At 38.0% G+C, this 18077-nt stretch overlaps 1 protein-coding gene across 2 annotated transcripts; it reads left to right on the top strand.

Annotated features, from left to right (window-relative positions):
• Nucleotides 1-6334: 6334 nt before the first annotated feature.
• LOC131431410 (uncharacterized) lies at nt 6335-15450 on the top strand. Of its 2 annotated transcripts, XM_058597102.1 has the most exons (4): nt 6335-6520; nt 12444-12644; nt 14310-14584; nt 14643-15450. In XM_058597102.1, exons 1-4 carry the CDS (start codon nt 6505-6507, stop codon nt 15237-15239), a joined length of 1089 nt encoding a protein of 362 aa, XP_058453085.1. In that variant the 5' UTR covers nt 6335-6504; the 3' UTR covers nt 15240-15450. The 2 variants fall into 2 exon arrangements, with proteins under 2 accessions (XP_058453085.1, XP_058453086.1); XM_058597103.1 differs by lacking the exon at nt 12444-12644.
• The last annotated feature ends 2627 nt before the right edge of the window (nt 15451-18077 follow it).

The following is an 18077-nucleotide window of genomic DNA, read 5'->3' as shown; positions in this document are numbered from 1 at the left end:
AAATGGAAAAAACCGAGTTTCGTGTTTTGATAAAACTTTGTTTTTTAATGGATAAAAACACCGTGCAAACGAAACAATGGATTGAAAAATGTTATCCGGACTCTTGTCCATCAAAAGCAACGATTTGTCGGTGGTTCGCTGGGTTTAAACGTGGTCGTACCGACACAAATGACGCGGAACGCTCGGGTAGACCTGTGGAAGCCGTCACACCGGAAAATGTGAGTGAAGTGACAAAAATTATAATGAAAGATCGTAAAGTGAAGCTCCGTGAGATTGCTGAGATGACACAGATATCATATGGAAGTGTATGCACTATCCTTCATGAAAAATTGAGCATGAAAAAGGTTTTTTCCAAGTGGGTGCCGCGATTGCTTTTGATGGAACAAAAACAGCAACGAGTCGATGATTCAGAATGCAGTTTATCGCTATTTACTCGCAACAAAAAAGATTTCTTGCGTCGTTACGTGACCATGGACGAAACATGGATACATCACTACACTCCAGAGTCTAAGCGGCAGTCATCTGAGTGGCGCACAGCTGGCGAAAGCCGTCCGAAGCGTCCGAAAACGCAGCAGTCAGCTGGCAAAGTCATGGCGTCAGTTTTTTTGGGATACGCATGGCGTGATTTTCATTGACTACCTTGAAAAAGGTAAATAGATCAACAGTGATTATTATATTGACTTACTGGTGCGTTTGAAGGAGGAAATCGCAAAAAAACGACCGCACTTGCAGAGAAAAAAATCCTTTTTTATCAAGACAATGCACCCTGCCACAAGTCGATGAAAACAATGGCGAAATTGAACGAATTGGGCTTTGATCTGCTTCCCCACCCCCCATACTCGCCAGATTTAACCCCCAGTGACTACTGGCTCTTTGCTGATCTTAAAAAAATGCTCCAGGGAAAAAGATTTGGCTCAAATGAGGAGGTCATCGCTGAAACTAAAGCTTATTTTGAAGCGAAAGATATTTTTTTTATAAACATGGTATTAAAAAATTGGAAAAACGTTGGAACCATTGTATCACCGTAAAAGGTGATTATGTTGATGAATAAAAGAATATTTTGCAAAAAAATGTTGTTTCCATTGTTAGTCTCGGGACTTATTGATCCATGTGTTATATTAGCTCATGAGTCAGCAGACAAAATTCTATCAGTCAAACTCTAACCGTGATGGCGAAAACAGTAAAGCAACCGCGGCTCTTTGTGGACGCCGGATACGCTCCTTCCGGCATCTGCAACATCTTGACACTCACCCCTATTCTGTACGTCGATCGATACGAAATATTCCGATCGAATGTGCAATTTCCGTTCTGCATTCCGTTCGAGTGGGGTATGAACTCGAATATCATTCGTTCGAGTTGTTCAATTTTCGAACATTACTTGATCGACTTGCGTACGTATTACTTCTGTTCGGTTTAGAGTCGATCGAATCATACAAGTCGAACGGAATAAAGAATGCAAAATTCGCACTCGAACGAAAATGTAGATTCGTTCGTATCACAAATCCGTTGGATTGCAGAATCGGGGTGACTATTAGACAACAATCAGAACATCGAAAGAAAGTCCGGTTTCGGACCACCGGCGACCCTGAACGACAAGAAGCTGCAAAGGAAGCTGAAGAGGAAAACCGAGAGAAAAGTGTCTACATCGCTGCGAGCGCTTGACCGGGAAATTGGAGTAACCGGTCAAACAGTGAAAAGGTATCCTATCCCTTGCAGAGCACCTCGTATTGTACTTCTCCCACGAAGGAAGTGAGCTCCGAGGTGAAGTTCATTCCACACACCAAGTTCTCCAAGAAGGTGCTGTAGTGGCTGACAATCAGTTAGAAGGTGATGTTCAAGCTGCTCTTCTTTCGTTTTGGATTGGTTGTGAATGAAGAAATTTATAGTACGAAATGTCTGCCGGAAGTTGCGTCGTTCATCAAGAAATGCCATAAGGGCGAAGACGCGGTGTTCTGACCGGAACTGGCGTCAGCCCACTACTCGAAGCGTCGTTGGAGGAGATACAGCGGTTGTTACCCAAGTCGGAGAACCCTACCAACGTCCCTCAGCTGCGTCCCATCGATAATTTCTTGGCTAACCTGAAGCGTAAGATCTACTCCAACAATATTGTCGCGAAAGCTAAGAAGGAAATGATAAATAAAACAAAGAAAGAACTCGAAAACATGCCTATACGCATGTTTTCGTCTGCAATGGTGTATGTTCCAGTTAACTGCCGGAAGGCCACTCGCAAGGGCGTAGAATTGTTTTGCAAGTAAGCTTAAATTATTATCTTCTATGGGAAATTTATCAGAAGCTATTACCTGTCTTAGCTTTTTTTATCTCCATCCGAAAAAAAATCCACTCTTTTAATGCAAACGTTATCTCAACAATAACTCGATATAAAATTTACACTGTCGTAGTCTCTAATAATAAATAATAACTCCCGAGTCCCGGAGGGCCTAATGTTATATACCAGCTCGACGAACTGAGCAAATTTCTGTGTGTGTGTATGTATGTATGTGTGTATGTGACAAATAATGCCATTCGATCTCAACTGAACCGATTTTCACAAACATCGCTATTGAATTTTATGCCGATCCGACTTGAAATTTTTTAAAAAGTTCCCGAAAAGTGGATCCAGATCCGACTTTCGGTTCCGGTATTACTGTATGATACAGTATGATATAGTATTACTATTTTAAACGGCTGCTCGGCCATCCATGGAAGTTGACCATCAATGTTAACTTCCCTCTCTGAGCAGCCTAGATAGCCGTGTAGTGTCGGTAGCGGTTTCCCAACTGCTAAGAATAACGCTACGGTCCACCTGTACCGATGGTATAAGTCCACCAAACAGGTAAGCCGTGTGGCATCCGGCGGAATTATTTTTTACCAAGAATTGATCCACTGGTTTCCTATTCCATGTCGTAAAAGGCCACAAAAATAGGAACTCCTAAGTCAAGGTGTATTTCCGTGCCGATGGCTGAATGGCTGCAGGAGGTTAAACATTGCAGTCGTGAAACGGAATATCTTGGGTTTTTCCCTTACTGGATACACGCAATGCTTAGCAATCAACTTCTTTGAGCATCGCTTCGGTAGGCCAGAGATTAGAAAGCTGAGTGTCTGTGGGTGTCCTCAAGGTGGTGTACTATCCCCACTTTTATGGAACCTAGTCGCTGATGGTTTGTTAAGGAAACTTTATAACCTTGGATTTCCGACTTATGGTTTTGCCGACGATTATCATATATTGATGACCGGTATAAGCATTAACACTCTCTTTGATTTAATGCAGCAAGCCCTGCGATCTGTTGAACAATGGTGTTGTCAGGTTTGGATTATCTGTAAATCCGGGCAAAACATCAATGGTGCTTTTCACTCATCGTAGGATAATTACAGGAGCTCGTCCGTTGCAGTTCTTTGGTTCAGGGGTCACTGTGGTCGATCAAGTTAAATACGTCGGGGTTATTCTTGACTCAAAACTGAATTGGTCTGCTCACATTGATTTCAGGATTAAAAGAGCTTGCATGGCTTTCGGCCAATGCAGACGAGCTTTTGGAAAATCATGGGGACTCAAACCCAGATATATTCATTGGATCTACACAACTATCGTTAGACCAATTTTAGCATATGGATGTCTTGTATGGTGGCAGAAAGGAGAAGTCGCGACAGTTCAGTCAAAGCTAAATCATCTCCAAAGGATGGTCCTAATGGCGATGACAGGAGCATTCACGACAACTCCTTCTGCTGCTCTAGAGGCGCTACTGTGCATTAAACCACTACATGTGTTCCTAAAACAAGAAGCATTATCTTGTGCATACCGTCTTAGGGTTACAGGGCTTTGGAACAGTAACCCATTAGAATATGCTACCAGTCACACTCGCTTGTGGTCTCAAATGTTTCCGTGGGATGAGTATTTACTCGCTCCTAGTGACCTAACTCTCACAAGCAGTTTTCCTTTTAAAACATTCAATGTGAGCTATCCTCTTCGTTAGGAATGATTGTCTGGTTGTCTGGAACGACAACTTGATGAACACATAGTTTGTTTTACGGACGGTTCTCTGTTGAATGGTCGTGCTGGTGCTGGTATCTACTGTCGTGAAATAGGCTGGAGCAGTCTCATTCACTTGGTAGATGCTGTACTGTGTTCCAAGCAGAAATCTATGCAATTCTGTGTGGAGTACAATCGGCACTTCAGCAGAGGATCTGTGGTAAACGTATTTATTTTTGTTCCGACAGTCAGGCAGCCTTAAAAGCACTCAGTTCGAATGACTCACGGTCGAATCAAGTGATCGCATGTCGAACTCAAATTGAAGACCTCAGCATTTCAAATGCTGTTTACTTCATATGGGTACCCGGCCATTCTGGTATTACTGGAAATGAATGGGCTGATGAGTTGGCTAGAGCTGGTGCAACGAATGATTTCGTTGGTCCTGAACCAGCTTTACCACTTTCAACTAGTTGGATAAAGCACAAGATACGTTCTTGGGCTGCATCCAAACATGCCAGCTACTGGCGCAGCTTGCAAACTTGCGCTCAGACAAAAGCATTTCTACCAGATTTAAATCTGAAAATGTCAAAGTGTCTACTGCATTTCTCCAAGTATCATTGAAGTATTCTGGTCAGAGCTCTGACTGGACATTGCAAACTCAATTATCACATGGCTACTATTCAACGTGCTGAGTATTATTCGTGTGATTTGTGTGAATGCGATTATGGTACTTCATATCATCTGATATGTAACTGTCCCGCATTGACGCAGCTACGTATCCGGGTTTTTGGTTCTCCTTACATGGTTGAGTCTGTGTATGCGGAGCTAAAATTGAAGGATATTCTCTCGTTTCTCACCCAATGTGGTAAGGAGCTATAGTCAGAAGGGTTCATCGTTCTTCCTGGAGTGAATGAATCCCTTCTGTATTCACCTTAAATAGGGTTTGGCAGATTGTTTGGCATCCTCTGAGGGGTACCGAATTTACTTCTTCTCGTACATACTGCGAGTCGTTCTGCATTCTTCCGGGAGTGCAGAATGGTGTCGCTTTTGTAAGATCTCTAAATCCTCTCGGGGGTTGGAGGTTTTATTAACAGCAGACTGTTCGGGACCTCGTAGAGGTTCAGAATTTCCTTCTGCTTCCACTAAATGTGATCCTCAGCAGATTGTTCAGCATCCCTTAGGGGTGCAGAATTTACTTCTGCTTTTATGTGTTTTTGTGTCGTCAATTTTTCCCATCCTCCTAGTCCAACCCTTACCATTTCCTTTCAATCCTTCCCTCTTATATATCGGGAAAATGATGCTAAAAACAAATTGATGGCAAGGCACAAATCTCCAAATATCAAGGGGAACGTGCCATTTGAGCCAATTTGTTCTGATTCCTGATGTATGTATGTGTGTATGTGACAAATAATGCCATTCGATCTCAACTGAACCGATTTTCACAAACATCGCTATTGAATTTTATGCCGATCCGACTTGAAATTTTTTAAAAAGTTCCCGAAAAGTGGATCCAGATCCGACTTTCGGTTCCGGTATTACTGTGCAACTGTTAAAATTTTTCAATTTCATGAGTATTTTTTTACAAGCGATGGCGAATCGAGGAGCAATTTTTTATAAAATTTACTGGTAAATTCATCTAGTTGGCAGACCTTGTTAGTTGGTGGATATAAAAATCTACTTTAGAACTACGAATTCCGCTTCCGAATGCACCGGTAATAGTATAGAAAAGCTCCAAAAACGGAACTCACTTCGATTTCTCTGCATCGGCTTGATTTTCATAAATCACAATTCAAATTAAAGCTCTCAGTGTCTTAAAAGATACTGTGTAATTTCATCCAGATCCGACTTCCGGTTCCGAAATTATAGGACAATGAGTATCAAAACTTTTAAACTGTCATACAAAATTATGCAAAATCGGTACGCATCGGTACGTGCTGGTACGAAAGAAGAAGAAAACGCACTCGCCTATATAAACTTGACATAACTGTTTACAAATTGAAAAGGTGATGGTAGTTTATACCAAAAAAAGTTTTTGATATATGAGAAAGGCATCATTACACCACTAGGTAGATGGAAAAAAGGTTTTTTAATTCTTGCTCGAAATGAAGCAACGAAAAACCCGTTTGCAGGGGAACTTGTCTTAAAACCTAGGAAACTTGTTAGCTACATTATTCGGTTGTACCCGTTTAAAGCTAAAAAATCGCATTGTGAATTTCTCATGTACTCATTCTCACACTATTCACTTACGTGACCGTTCAATCTCCTCGAACATATGGATTGAAATCATACTCCGCATTCTCTTGTACCTTTTCGACTGTAGTTTCGCTCTCCATGCCCATTCGATTCTCTTATAATAACAGTGAAAACGCCGGTATATTTCTAGTCTTAGTATAACCGCATAGGTGATCGGGTCGTAACGGTTCAGTTGTAAAAAGAAAAGTTGCATTTTGAGCACTCAAAAAGTTTAACAGTGCTAATAAGAAGAACAATCACGTCAAAAGTGCACATCAGAAAGTTTGTAGAGCGTAGCCCAGTGAAAAATGGCCAACAATATTGGTGAGTGGTATTTTATATCTTTTAGAGGATGTTAACCTTTGTCTGGTTTGCTTGATTGGCATTTCACCGTTTTTGATTATTACGTCTTCATTTTCGATATGTATCGAATAGTATATTGGCAATAAGCTATTCTAGTCAAGTACTATGATGTGCTATAATGGCAATAAAAATCTAATCATTAGAAAACACATGACCAGTGCAGAAAGCTAAAGTTACTCCCAAAAAGCTAAACGTTGTGGAAGTAGAAAGTAATCTAAAAATACATCGCATTTTTATGTCGAGAAGAGTGTTTATTTATTTTCTTCCGCGGTGTAAAAGATCAGATAATTTTTTTTCTTCATATTGACCGAATAACCGTAGTCGTTAGCTGGTATGCAAAACCAATCAATATTTTTTTCGCAATTTCGAACTTAACAACTAGTAAACTAATTAACACGTAAACGCTAACGAAATGACATACATTCTACTTTATCGAGAGACTGTCGAGAGTACAACAAAACATCTTGAAGTTAAAAGAATAATACGCAATCATCAATTGGTTTTAAATATAATCTGACGTTAGACAAGCAAAACAGATTCTGTTGCAAAACAAAAACTACGATTTCTCATGTTTCATCTAGCAAACACCAACTAACGTGGTATTCGGGGTGACATCATCACTATCATCGGTTGAGCGTCCGCCGCTTGGAATCTCTATTCACGGTTAGCAGCTTCAAACTTGAATCGTGCTACTCCCGCTTTACTTCCATCTCATTGCCGTTTGTAAGCCCGCACCCATGCTATTGATTGAACAGTCGGTTGAGGGGTGCCTAACATTAAAATCCATCCGCACTGCAGTTGTGATCGTTGGATCGTTCCGAATGTCGAATGCATATAAATGAATCTTGTTCGGTAGACAATGTTAAATGCATATAAAACTTGACATGATTGTTACGAGTTTTCTCCTGAAATTTGTTTATTTTTTATTGCAAAACACAATAAAACAGAATATAATAATACTTTGCTACACCGGCAATCCTAACGGGGCGAACACAAATTGAAAAACGTGATCAATCCACCTAGCAGTGAGATGATACCTTTTTTTATCAATCCGCATGTGTTTTTTGCATGGATATTCTTTGGTGTTTTAGTTCTCATGATATTATTTTAACTATCGTCGTTTTAAACGGCAAATTGAGATTTTAATCACTCATTACCCTGTAATGCCGAAACTGCATATCGCATCGAATTTCAATCTTAACGTGTGACAATCGATTAAACATTCCATGAGATGTCGAAGTAAGTTCCACTTTAGAGTTTTTCGTCATTATTTATGGTACTGCCAGAGCCGGTATTCAGGAACTAGCATAAACCAAAATGATTCGAATGGCCAATACGCCAAACAATTTACATCTTCTATATCGGTATGAATTTTTAAAACTCGTCATCTGGAATTCCAGAATCGGATAAAATTCAACAATTTTGTATAGGACCTTAAGTCCTTTAATTTGAATTTTTGTTTTTGAAGGTCGATTTGACCTTTTTGGAAAAATGAATGAGCTTTGAGAAACGATTCGATACTGGAACTGGAATTCTAAAATCGGTGTAGCCGAAATCAGTTCAATTCACCTGAGGAGAGTGTAGACATCTTTGAGAAATTGTAGTGCGAATTAAAATTTGGGGGTACATTCCGAATCCAAAAACGAATACCGCTTAAACTGAAATAAATTTATTTGGTAATCGACTATCCAAATCTGCAAACCCGATAAACCTGATTAATTTATGTGAAAAGTACATTTTTATACTAATCACCCTGTATCTCCTAAACCAGAAGTCGGCTCTGACTAAAAAGTAAGATGTTTTATAGGATTTTAAGACCTCTCATTTGAATCATAGATGATTCTTAGATTTCATTTGAATCTTAGATCGGATCAGCCATCTACGAGAAAACTTAGTTGCATTATTTTAATTTTGTTTCACATATCAGCAATTATAAGTCGGATCCAAACGTAATTCAGGAACCTTGTTTGGGAGTATACTACTTTTCATATGAATCTGAGTTTGTAGAAAACGGTTTAACCATCTCCGAGAAAAGCGAGTGAAATTATTCGTCACACACGCATTTGCTGATCTCGACGAACTGAGTCGTATGGTATATGGAAGTTATGATCTTCCAACATTTATTGCAGTAAATAGTTTAAATCAATATAATTATGGAATTACTTGCAACTCGAAAATGCTGATATCATATGGTTTACATATGCCATATTCGAACGATTATGTTGCTGTACACAGTCTTTTAGGCACTTAGAAACAATTGTATGTAACAGTATAAAAAATCGTGTCTCACGTTGCTCCCAAGCATTGCTTTGTCATACAGCGCTCAAAACTCCTACTGCTGGAATAGGGGGAAAAGTCGCTTATACAAAAATGTCGATATCTCCGTTGAAAATGGATGGATTTTTACAATCTATAGCTTGTTGGATAGCTATTACCGTTTGGAATCTAAGTATAGAAACATATTCTGTTTTTAAGGTTAAGTGTGATAACAGTTCGGCTGAAAAGTTCGTATCGTTTAATAGAAACACACATTTTTTGCAAAAATTCGTTTCTATTATTCAACATAATTGCCATCAGAGGCGATACAGCGATTATAGCGATCTTCCAACTTTTCGATACCATTTTTGTAGTACGATTTGTCCTTTGCCTCAAAATAGGCCTCAGTTTTAGCGATTACCTCTTCATTGCTTCTGAATTTTTTACCATCGAGCATTCTCTTGAGGTCTGAGAACACGAAAAAGTCACTGGGGGCCAAATCTGGAGAATACGGTGGATGAGGGAGCAAGTCGAAGCCCAATTCGTTCAATTTCAGCATGGTTTTCATCGACTTGTGACATTGTGATTGTGAGCTCACGCGACACCCATTTTGCACAAAGCTTTCTCATATCCAAATATTCGTGAATAATATGTTCAACACGTTCCTTTGATATCTTTAGGGTGTCAGCTATCTCGATCAACTTCACTTTACGGTCATTGAAAATCATTTTGTGGATTTTTTTCACGTTTTCATCGGTAACAGCCTCTTTTGGACGTCCACTGCGTTCATCGTCTTCGGTGCTCATATGACCAGTACGAAATTTTGCAAACCACTTACGAATTGTTGCTTCGCCCGCTTCAAAAACGCTGAGCAAATGAGAGTAAAACAATACAACAAACAATGTTATAGTTGTTTCTTTTTACATACTTAGTGAAGGAAGATTTACATACATAATAAGGAATTGGGGTTGAAAGCGCATTCCATTCAGAATACCTGTAAACGAAATTCTTTCACACTTCCTTTGCGATGAAAAGAATCTCTCCGTACTTCAACATGGCTGTTCTAATATAATTTTCAGCATGATTCTTCTCAATTTGTTCCAATTGAACTATACAATACATATTCCTACATTTTGGATACTCAACGCTTTGAAGCTCAAATGTTAAGTAAAATTGAAAAAAAAACTTGGAGTAGGTACTGCCAGAGACATAACCGCGAGATTGACGTTGGGCCACTTTCGAGATGTGTATAGATGTTAATTGATATGATAACGTTTGACCGTTTTAGATTTTGTAGCGCTGGAAAGGACCATTTGGTTTTAAAAAATTGTGACTGTATACTAGGGCAGCAGTTTAAGACAGTTTTCTAAATAAGTTCTTTACGTTACTTTTTGGGTCCTGAAAAGGACCGTTAGTGGCTTTGGAGTCCTGGAAAAGACTTTTGATGATTACGTTCGTATTCCCGGAAGTAGGGCAGCATTCCAAGTCATTTATAAGTTTGAGCCTTGACCTAGAAGAAATCATTACACGAATACTAAACCAATTTTGGTTAGGAACTTTCCTTTTACGTGATTTCTTTTTTAGCTCTTTCACAAATCGGCTGTCCTAACAAACACAAAAATGGCAACATACAGAATTTTGATATCGATTATTTCATTTCGGATTTGAATATTTTATTGAACGAAACTATCAAAAGTATATACGGGATTCATTTCTAGTATTCAGAAGGGCCAAATTGCAGAACTCTCTACGATATTAAATACTGTTCGGAACATTTTTCTCGAACGAATTTCGCACAGTGTACAAAACTAATCAAATTATTCTAGATTTGCACTACATTGAATCTTTTTTACCTTTTATTTGCAAAGAAGTAATCCTAATAATTGTCCACTTCTCGTTTTCCTTTTCTTCAATGCAAACGACCAGGAGCTGAATGACGCAATCGGTTTTAGTTGAAGCGAAACTCACTATATTTCGTATTTGAACCTATTTTTCCACTGTTGTCGTGATAAACGTGAAAGAAGTAGAGAAAATACTCAAACAGAAATACTCGGTGAGCATTGTAAAGAGAGACATAGTCCTACGTTAAAAACGAGGATTGCTACGGAAGATTATTTTTCTAAGCAAAAATTTAAGCGTAAATCACTAAGTAATAATTGATTCTCATTTCGTGAAACTCGCCTTCGAGACACATGAATGCTTTAATTGTGAGCCAAAAACACCCGAAACATACCAGCTTCAGAAAACGAAATAACAAACCATTTTCTCTACCCTTCATTTATGTTGTTGTAGTGTGTCTATATGGTATGGATGGAATTTTAATTCCAGATCTCTGATATTAAAATATAATCCAAGTGCTTAGGCTTATCCCCATTTCCCCTATGTTGTATTTAACGTGTTCAAGTTCAAGTTTTAAACTTCTTGAAAATCACTGTTCGTTTATTGTTCCATGCGAAAATGTTTAAGCGGACCCCTCGTTCACAGTACATTTTACTGCATTATGCTTACGTGTCTCATCAAATGTGTGTATACATAGTATTTCAATGAATTTCTCGCTGACTCGCGAGATGTAAATCTTTTCACGTTGATATACTAATTGAGACAATCAACATGTTAAAGCTCGTGTCTCTAGTAATTGTACGAACAAGTTTAAGCAATAAATGGTTGATGTTTATCAAATTATACGAATACAGGGACGGAAGAGCATAACTTGAAAATACTTGAACTTATTCCACTTTCGAGTTATAATTGGAAAATGTGTTGTCCACTGATTCCTCGTATACAAGTATATGTACCCTACATTCTCGTAAATGATTCTTTTTATGACTCATCATCAGACAATCCTACTACTGCTGAAGACCAATCACCTACCTATTCGACAAACGATGCAAATGTGCCGTATTTGTCATAACTAACTACTATTGTGTTTGAACCCCCAAAGGTTGATTTTTCATTTATGTTTGATGTGCTATCTTTGCAATGCATCGATTGTACATGATGTATGAAGCGTTTGCAGTATATTGTTTTAAAACAATATTGCGCATTTAAGGGTTAAGCTAAAGCTATTCGACGAAGCATTCCATTCCTGTACCGCAGCGTATGGACAACCGAATAACCGTTCAAGTGATGCATTTGAATTGCCTCATTTCGTCAGTAGTACGCCGCTTGTTGTTTCCATAAATATTGTCCTATTTTAGGAACACCTGGGTTGCATATATACTCATGGTAATGCAGTAAAGAACCATGTTTCTGGGGTTGAAAGATATTTTCTTAAGATTGAATAAAAATATTTCTTTGTGATTTTTCGGAAGCCGAAATATACATCCAATCAAAGTGTAAAACAATGACAGACGATATTTTATGACTACATTTCCTATGTCACAATCATGTGGTGTTCTCAGTACCACACACTCGTCGATGATCTTACAGTTAAAAATACAACGATGAGGTGACTTGTGTGATTCGCGCGTTGTATGGATAAGTGATGTATGCACTTAATGCAACTGTTTGAAGCTACCAATGTTCACTTTCAGTTTCATGATACATTTTTTATCACATCCTCACAGATCCTTTTGCTTTATTCTAAATTTGCACCTCACAAAAACATTCAAACGCCAACCACCCACAGGTGTTGCATCTCATCGTAGACTTAAGGAAAAGAAACAGCCGACTGTAGTAGTCCCTTCGGTTGCCAATCCAACTGAAACAACCACCTTTGAATTGCTAACGCAGAAGAATCAACCTGATGAAGCAGAAAAGTGTCATACGAATGCCAGTTCTAATATCGATATTTCTAATAGTGAATCAGTCAAGGTCGTCAAATTTGAGGGTAAGTAAAGTTGACTACGATGGTCGTGTTGTGCCTAGTGATGTTACCTGCGATGTTCGAATCAACTGATTCATTGTGACATCATTTAGTCACACGACTAAAAATTTAGTGGAATATTAAATGACGATAATACAGCCACACTTGTGTGAATGAAACTTCGTTATGATGTGAGCATCAAGAGGAAATTTTCTCGCTGCTGTTGAATACTAAAAATCACAGTAAATGACGACCGTTCTTAACATGCTGCAAACAATGCGCATTATTCAAGTGACGTTGTATCACCCTTTGATGAAAATGATTATCGCATAAGTTGCATCTCTCATCTACAGCGACAATACACTGTTCCAAATTTACACATCAAACATAAGCGGCCCTTACACGAGAATTATTTTTGTCATTTTTAATGATGACTAAATAATGATATTTCAAATTTGCATAGAAAACTCGTCATTACTGCACCATACACGTTCATTAAAATGATATTATTTTTTAGTAATGACACTTTTAATGATTTTGTAAGGTCCGCTTATAGTCCACTATTATTGTCAGTATCTCGTACAATCCTTCTGCAATACGTAAATTCCATCTGAATGTATACCGACATTTTCCATCACACTAACAATAGTTCAAATTGAGAGTATTGACAATAATATCGACTCGTGTAAGGGCCGCTGGAGGATGGGCGAGAAAGATCGCGTGCTAACACCAATCATTGACGAACAAATGACAATTAGTGTCTGACCTTTTCATCGTAGCGTTCGAAGCTGTTCCGTTCAAACTTAAATGCAAAGACAGTCATTTATCAAAGCATGAATAAAATGCATGTACTGCCCCGCAATGGTTGTAATTCTCACATAAATTGAAAGACATCACCATAAATGAAATCCAGCGAATACGTGAATCCTGAAAGTTGCTGTATTTTGACGTTGGGCTATGTTTACGACTACAATACAACCAAGTAAATTCTAAATTAATTAGATACAAATTTAATAAATCGTTCACTTAATTTTCGCGATTCAGAAGCTTATTGTGCTACTATACATAGTGATTCTGATTGTTCACCTTTTTCATAAATTACATATTGCTAATGGATTATGGATAGTTCGAAAAATATCAGTTTTCTATTTGTTCAATTTTTCACTGTTCTAGCCCCATTTACAAAGTTTTAAGATACTCATATTTTCTAAATAATATTTAATTTTCTCTATTTCATAAGTTAAAGAAGTTTTCATTTCAATTGAAAAGTAGAACTTATTTTTCATCTGGACGCTATTGATATCACCTATTCAAATATATTAAAGAAGCAAAACAATTTGACCATTGTTACATTTAGACCTAATTGAAATTCGAATAAAGATATCTTATTTTAAAATTTTTTAATTAAATTGTGGAAACATTTTTTCTATACATTTTTCACCGATTTTATAATGTTATCTTCAGGGGTTCAGTCTTTTTATTACAATGTTTTTTAATGATGATTTTTTGAACACAATAATTTGTGAACCGATTACTGAATTACAATATGCTGAATCATAACCTCTACATGTGATATGAGTAAATCTGAAAATTCAGAACTTAACTCTCTATTAAGAAGATGCCAATCTAGTCTCCTTACCAGACAACCGACTTTATGAAAACTCGTCTCATAATTACATTCTATTGCAGAGCATGACACCGAGGACAAGTTGGAGTACAAATTTTATCCAGCTACAAATAGCGTGGTGAACTTCAAAGTTCGAGCGGCCAACGATGCTCATTTGGCATTAACGAGCGGGCCAGCAGAATCCGATCCTATGCTAGAGGTGTTCATCGGTGGGTGGAAAAATACGAAATCTGTCATCCGGAAGAATCGCACCAAACCGGACGTGAGTGAGGTGGAAACTCCTGATATTTTGAACGCTGGCGAGTTCCGAGGATTTTGGGTTAGATGGCTAGATGACGTGAGTCAAAAATCAATATGTTCAATATTATTTAATTCAATAATATTATTATTTTTAGGTAATTACTGTGGGTATGGAGGGAGCTGCGGCAGCATTTTTGTCCTACGAAAACACGGAACCATTTCCGATTAACTTCGTCGGGGTTTGTACAGGTTGGGGAGCGTCTGGTTCATGGATCATCGAGCAAAACGACCCGGCACCGTCGGCTCCAGCTGCTCTAGTGTCCGGTGGGGCAGCTTGTTGGGTTCCAACAGCCAATGGAGATATTCCACCCAATGCAGTAGTTGGTGGATCAGATGGAGAAGAATTATATATTGGTCGCGCACAACATGAGGGAGCAATCATTCCCGGAAAGGTCGTTGCTTCACATGGCACCTGTTATGTTGCTTGGGGTGGAGCGGAGAATGCCAAAACAGAGTACGAAGTTCTTTGTGACAGTAATGGTACTTTCGTGCCGACTTCTGGAGGTGACATTCCACCAAATGCGATTCCTGCTGGTGAAACTGAGGAAGGCGAGCCACTTTTCATTGGGCGTGTGCCACATGAGGGTACCATGACAATTGGAAAGGTTCAACAATCGCATGGTGTTTGCTACATTCCTTACGGCGGACAAGAGCTGGCATTTGCCGAATATGAAATATATGTTAGCCAGTAAACCGCAGGTTCATGACGTGGCGAAACCTTAGGATCACCGCAACAGCCTTAGAGCACAATACATAAAGAATCTCGTAAAACGGGAGATATGAAATCTCACTGAATTTCATGCTCGTAATGCAAATTTGTTGTTACTAATGCACAAAAATATTTATAATCCACAAAAGTTACTATTACCAGAAATAAATGCTTGCTAGAGTTAGCGACCATCAGACATCGTTTATTCAGCTTATCGAACTGTTGCCCACTGGAACCGCATGTTCAGATTTTGTTTACAGCTGCTGGCATAATTTTTTGGAATGGTATAATTGTGTTCCTATGATTCTTCTAAGGTCAAAAGATGGTGACAATCAATAACATTTTGTCCTATATTTATACAAGTTTTAAAAATGCGCACGCTGAATGCTAATAACTTTACCGTTCTTTCCCCCACATTTCAGCCAGTCAAAATTCCCTCCCTAAAAATTGATCCACTGCATTCATCAACGCCAAAAATTTAATTTTTTTCATAAATTTGTTAAGAATCTGTTTTCGGTGTCTCTTTCTTGTGAACGTTTATTGTTAATACTCCGAAACACAGATAAACTTTGTACTTTCTATTCTGTATTTTGATTAAAATGCAAAATGAAGTTTTTTTTTACTTGATTAAAACAATCTAACAGAAACCAGGGTGTACATCAGTCGTCTAAAATATTTGCTATCGAACTCAGCTTTGCTAGAATCGGTTAATCCTTACTAGCTGAGAAAATATTTTATTCTTGTTTTAAAATTCACATTTGAATGCTTTATGCAGAGAAGACGCTACAGCATATATTTTGTTCGTATAAAAAACATGAATATATTGATTATGATATAACAACATGAACGAAATTATAGTACCATAGTTATTATTATAATAATATAATGAAAATAGAAGGTATATTTCCTTAAAAATGATTCAATTCTTTCCAGTAACCACCCGAACCTAATCAGAATACGAAAAAGCAGGTGGGTAATGTCAAAGACATAACTGGATGTCGTGAATACGGAAACAACTGGCATGTTCTTTAAAACTTCCGAATATCAATTGATTTCGTATAAAATGTTCAAAACGACGTATGTTACAATGAGAGATTCTCTTTGTTTACTTTCTCTTTCGATTATGGCGGAATATTCCTGCATTTTCCGGTCATTTCTTCAGTGCAGATTAAAAGATGATAGCTTTAGTTGTTATTATCGATAGATAATTGGAGTGAAGGATTGCTAAGAGTACCGTAATAATCGAAAGTGAAAGTAAACAAAGAGAATCTCTCATTGTAACATACGTCGTTTTGAACATTTTCTACAGAATTGATCTATTGTATGAATTATGCAAGCATTCCCTTTTTCCACTACTAGAATTTGAAGCACCTAAACTAAAGTTCAGATTAGTTCCATTAAACATTCTTAAACACAATTAAATATTATTAAATAACCAATATAGTTCTTTATAATAAAAATACAGATTAATTTGTATACGTGACAACCCAGTTTCTCACGGCATATTTCCAAACGACACACATAGTAGTATACAGATTTTTTGCATTGCGAGACAGCATTACTGTCGTGATTGAATGTGTTAGATATCACGATCAAAAGGCGCTCCATACTAAACTATTCACAACAAATATACAAAGAGATCTGTATAGTGGCAACTCTGTTTCGCACGGCATATTTCCAAACGACACCCATACTAGTATAAAGATGTGTTCTATATCGCTGATTTCATTTTCGCATTGCGTGAGTCGTTATAGATTGTGTTAGTGACGGTACAAACTTTGTCTATTTCCATTTTGATAAATCTGATGCTTTGGTACGAAAAAGAAAATTCAACTAATTCGTTATGATGATCTGTAGCACTGAAAAGTGCTTTCAATTTTCACGACTAACAGGATCTGTATTTAGATCCGAGATAGTTCTTTGCGTGGACACTGATGACTTCAGCTAGCAGGTATCCTGATGTCGTTTCACTAAGTGGCCGGCCCGATGTTACTTACGTGTGTGTCTTCCTTTTGTTGCTCACAAAATGGTAGAAAAAGTGGCAGTTTCGCTGGAGCAGCACAAATTTTGTTCTCTTCCTCAGAACGCGTTCTGATTGGCTGTTGCTGGAATCGATCAAGTCAGACAAGTTTTTCAATAGTGTACTATTGAAACACTTCAATGTTTTTGCAATATGCGTTCAAGTTGAAAAATTACGAATCTATTGGTACTTAACAGATCGGCTGAAAAGTTCGTATCGTTTCTATGAGAGGGCGCCACTAGAATTAAATCCATACCATTTTCAGTTAGAACCAACCTTCAAAAGATACGTGTATAAATTTGACAGCTGTCTGATTATTAGTTTGTGAGATATTGCATTTTGAGTGAAGCTACTTTTGTTATTGTGAAAAAATGGAAAAAAAGGAATTTCGTGTGTTGATGAAACACTACTTTTTGATGAAAAAAAGTGCCGCCGATACCAAAAAATGGCTTGATGAGTGTTATCCAGACTCTGCACCGGGCGAAGCAACAATTCGTAAGTGGTTTGCAAAATTTCGTACTGGTCATATGAGCACCGAAGACGATGAACGCAGTGGACGTCCGAAAGAGGCAGTGGACGTCCAAACCGATGAAAACGTGAAAAAAATCCACAAAATGATTTTCAATGACTGTAAAGTGAAGTTGATCGAGATAGCTGACACCCTAAAGATATCAAAGTAACGTGTTGGACATATTATTCAAGAATATTTGGATATGAGAAAGCTTTGTGCAAAATGGGTGCCGCGTGAGCTAACAATCGATCAAAAACAACAACGAATCGATGATTATTAGCAGTGTTTGG

This window comes from Malaya genurostris, chromosome 2 (genome assembly GCF_030247185.1).
Source record: "Malaya genurostris strain Urasoe2022 chromosome 2, Malgen_1.1, whole genome shotgun sequence".
In the NCBI taxonomy this organism is placed as follows: Eukaryota; Metazoa; Arthropoda; class Insecta; order Diptera; family Culicidae; genus Malaya; species Malaya genurostris.
The sequence above is the reverse complement of the archived record's forward strand: the minus strand, read 5'-3'. Positions and strand labels throughout refer to the sequence as shown.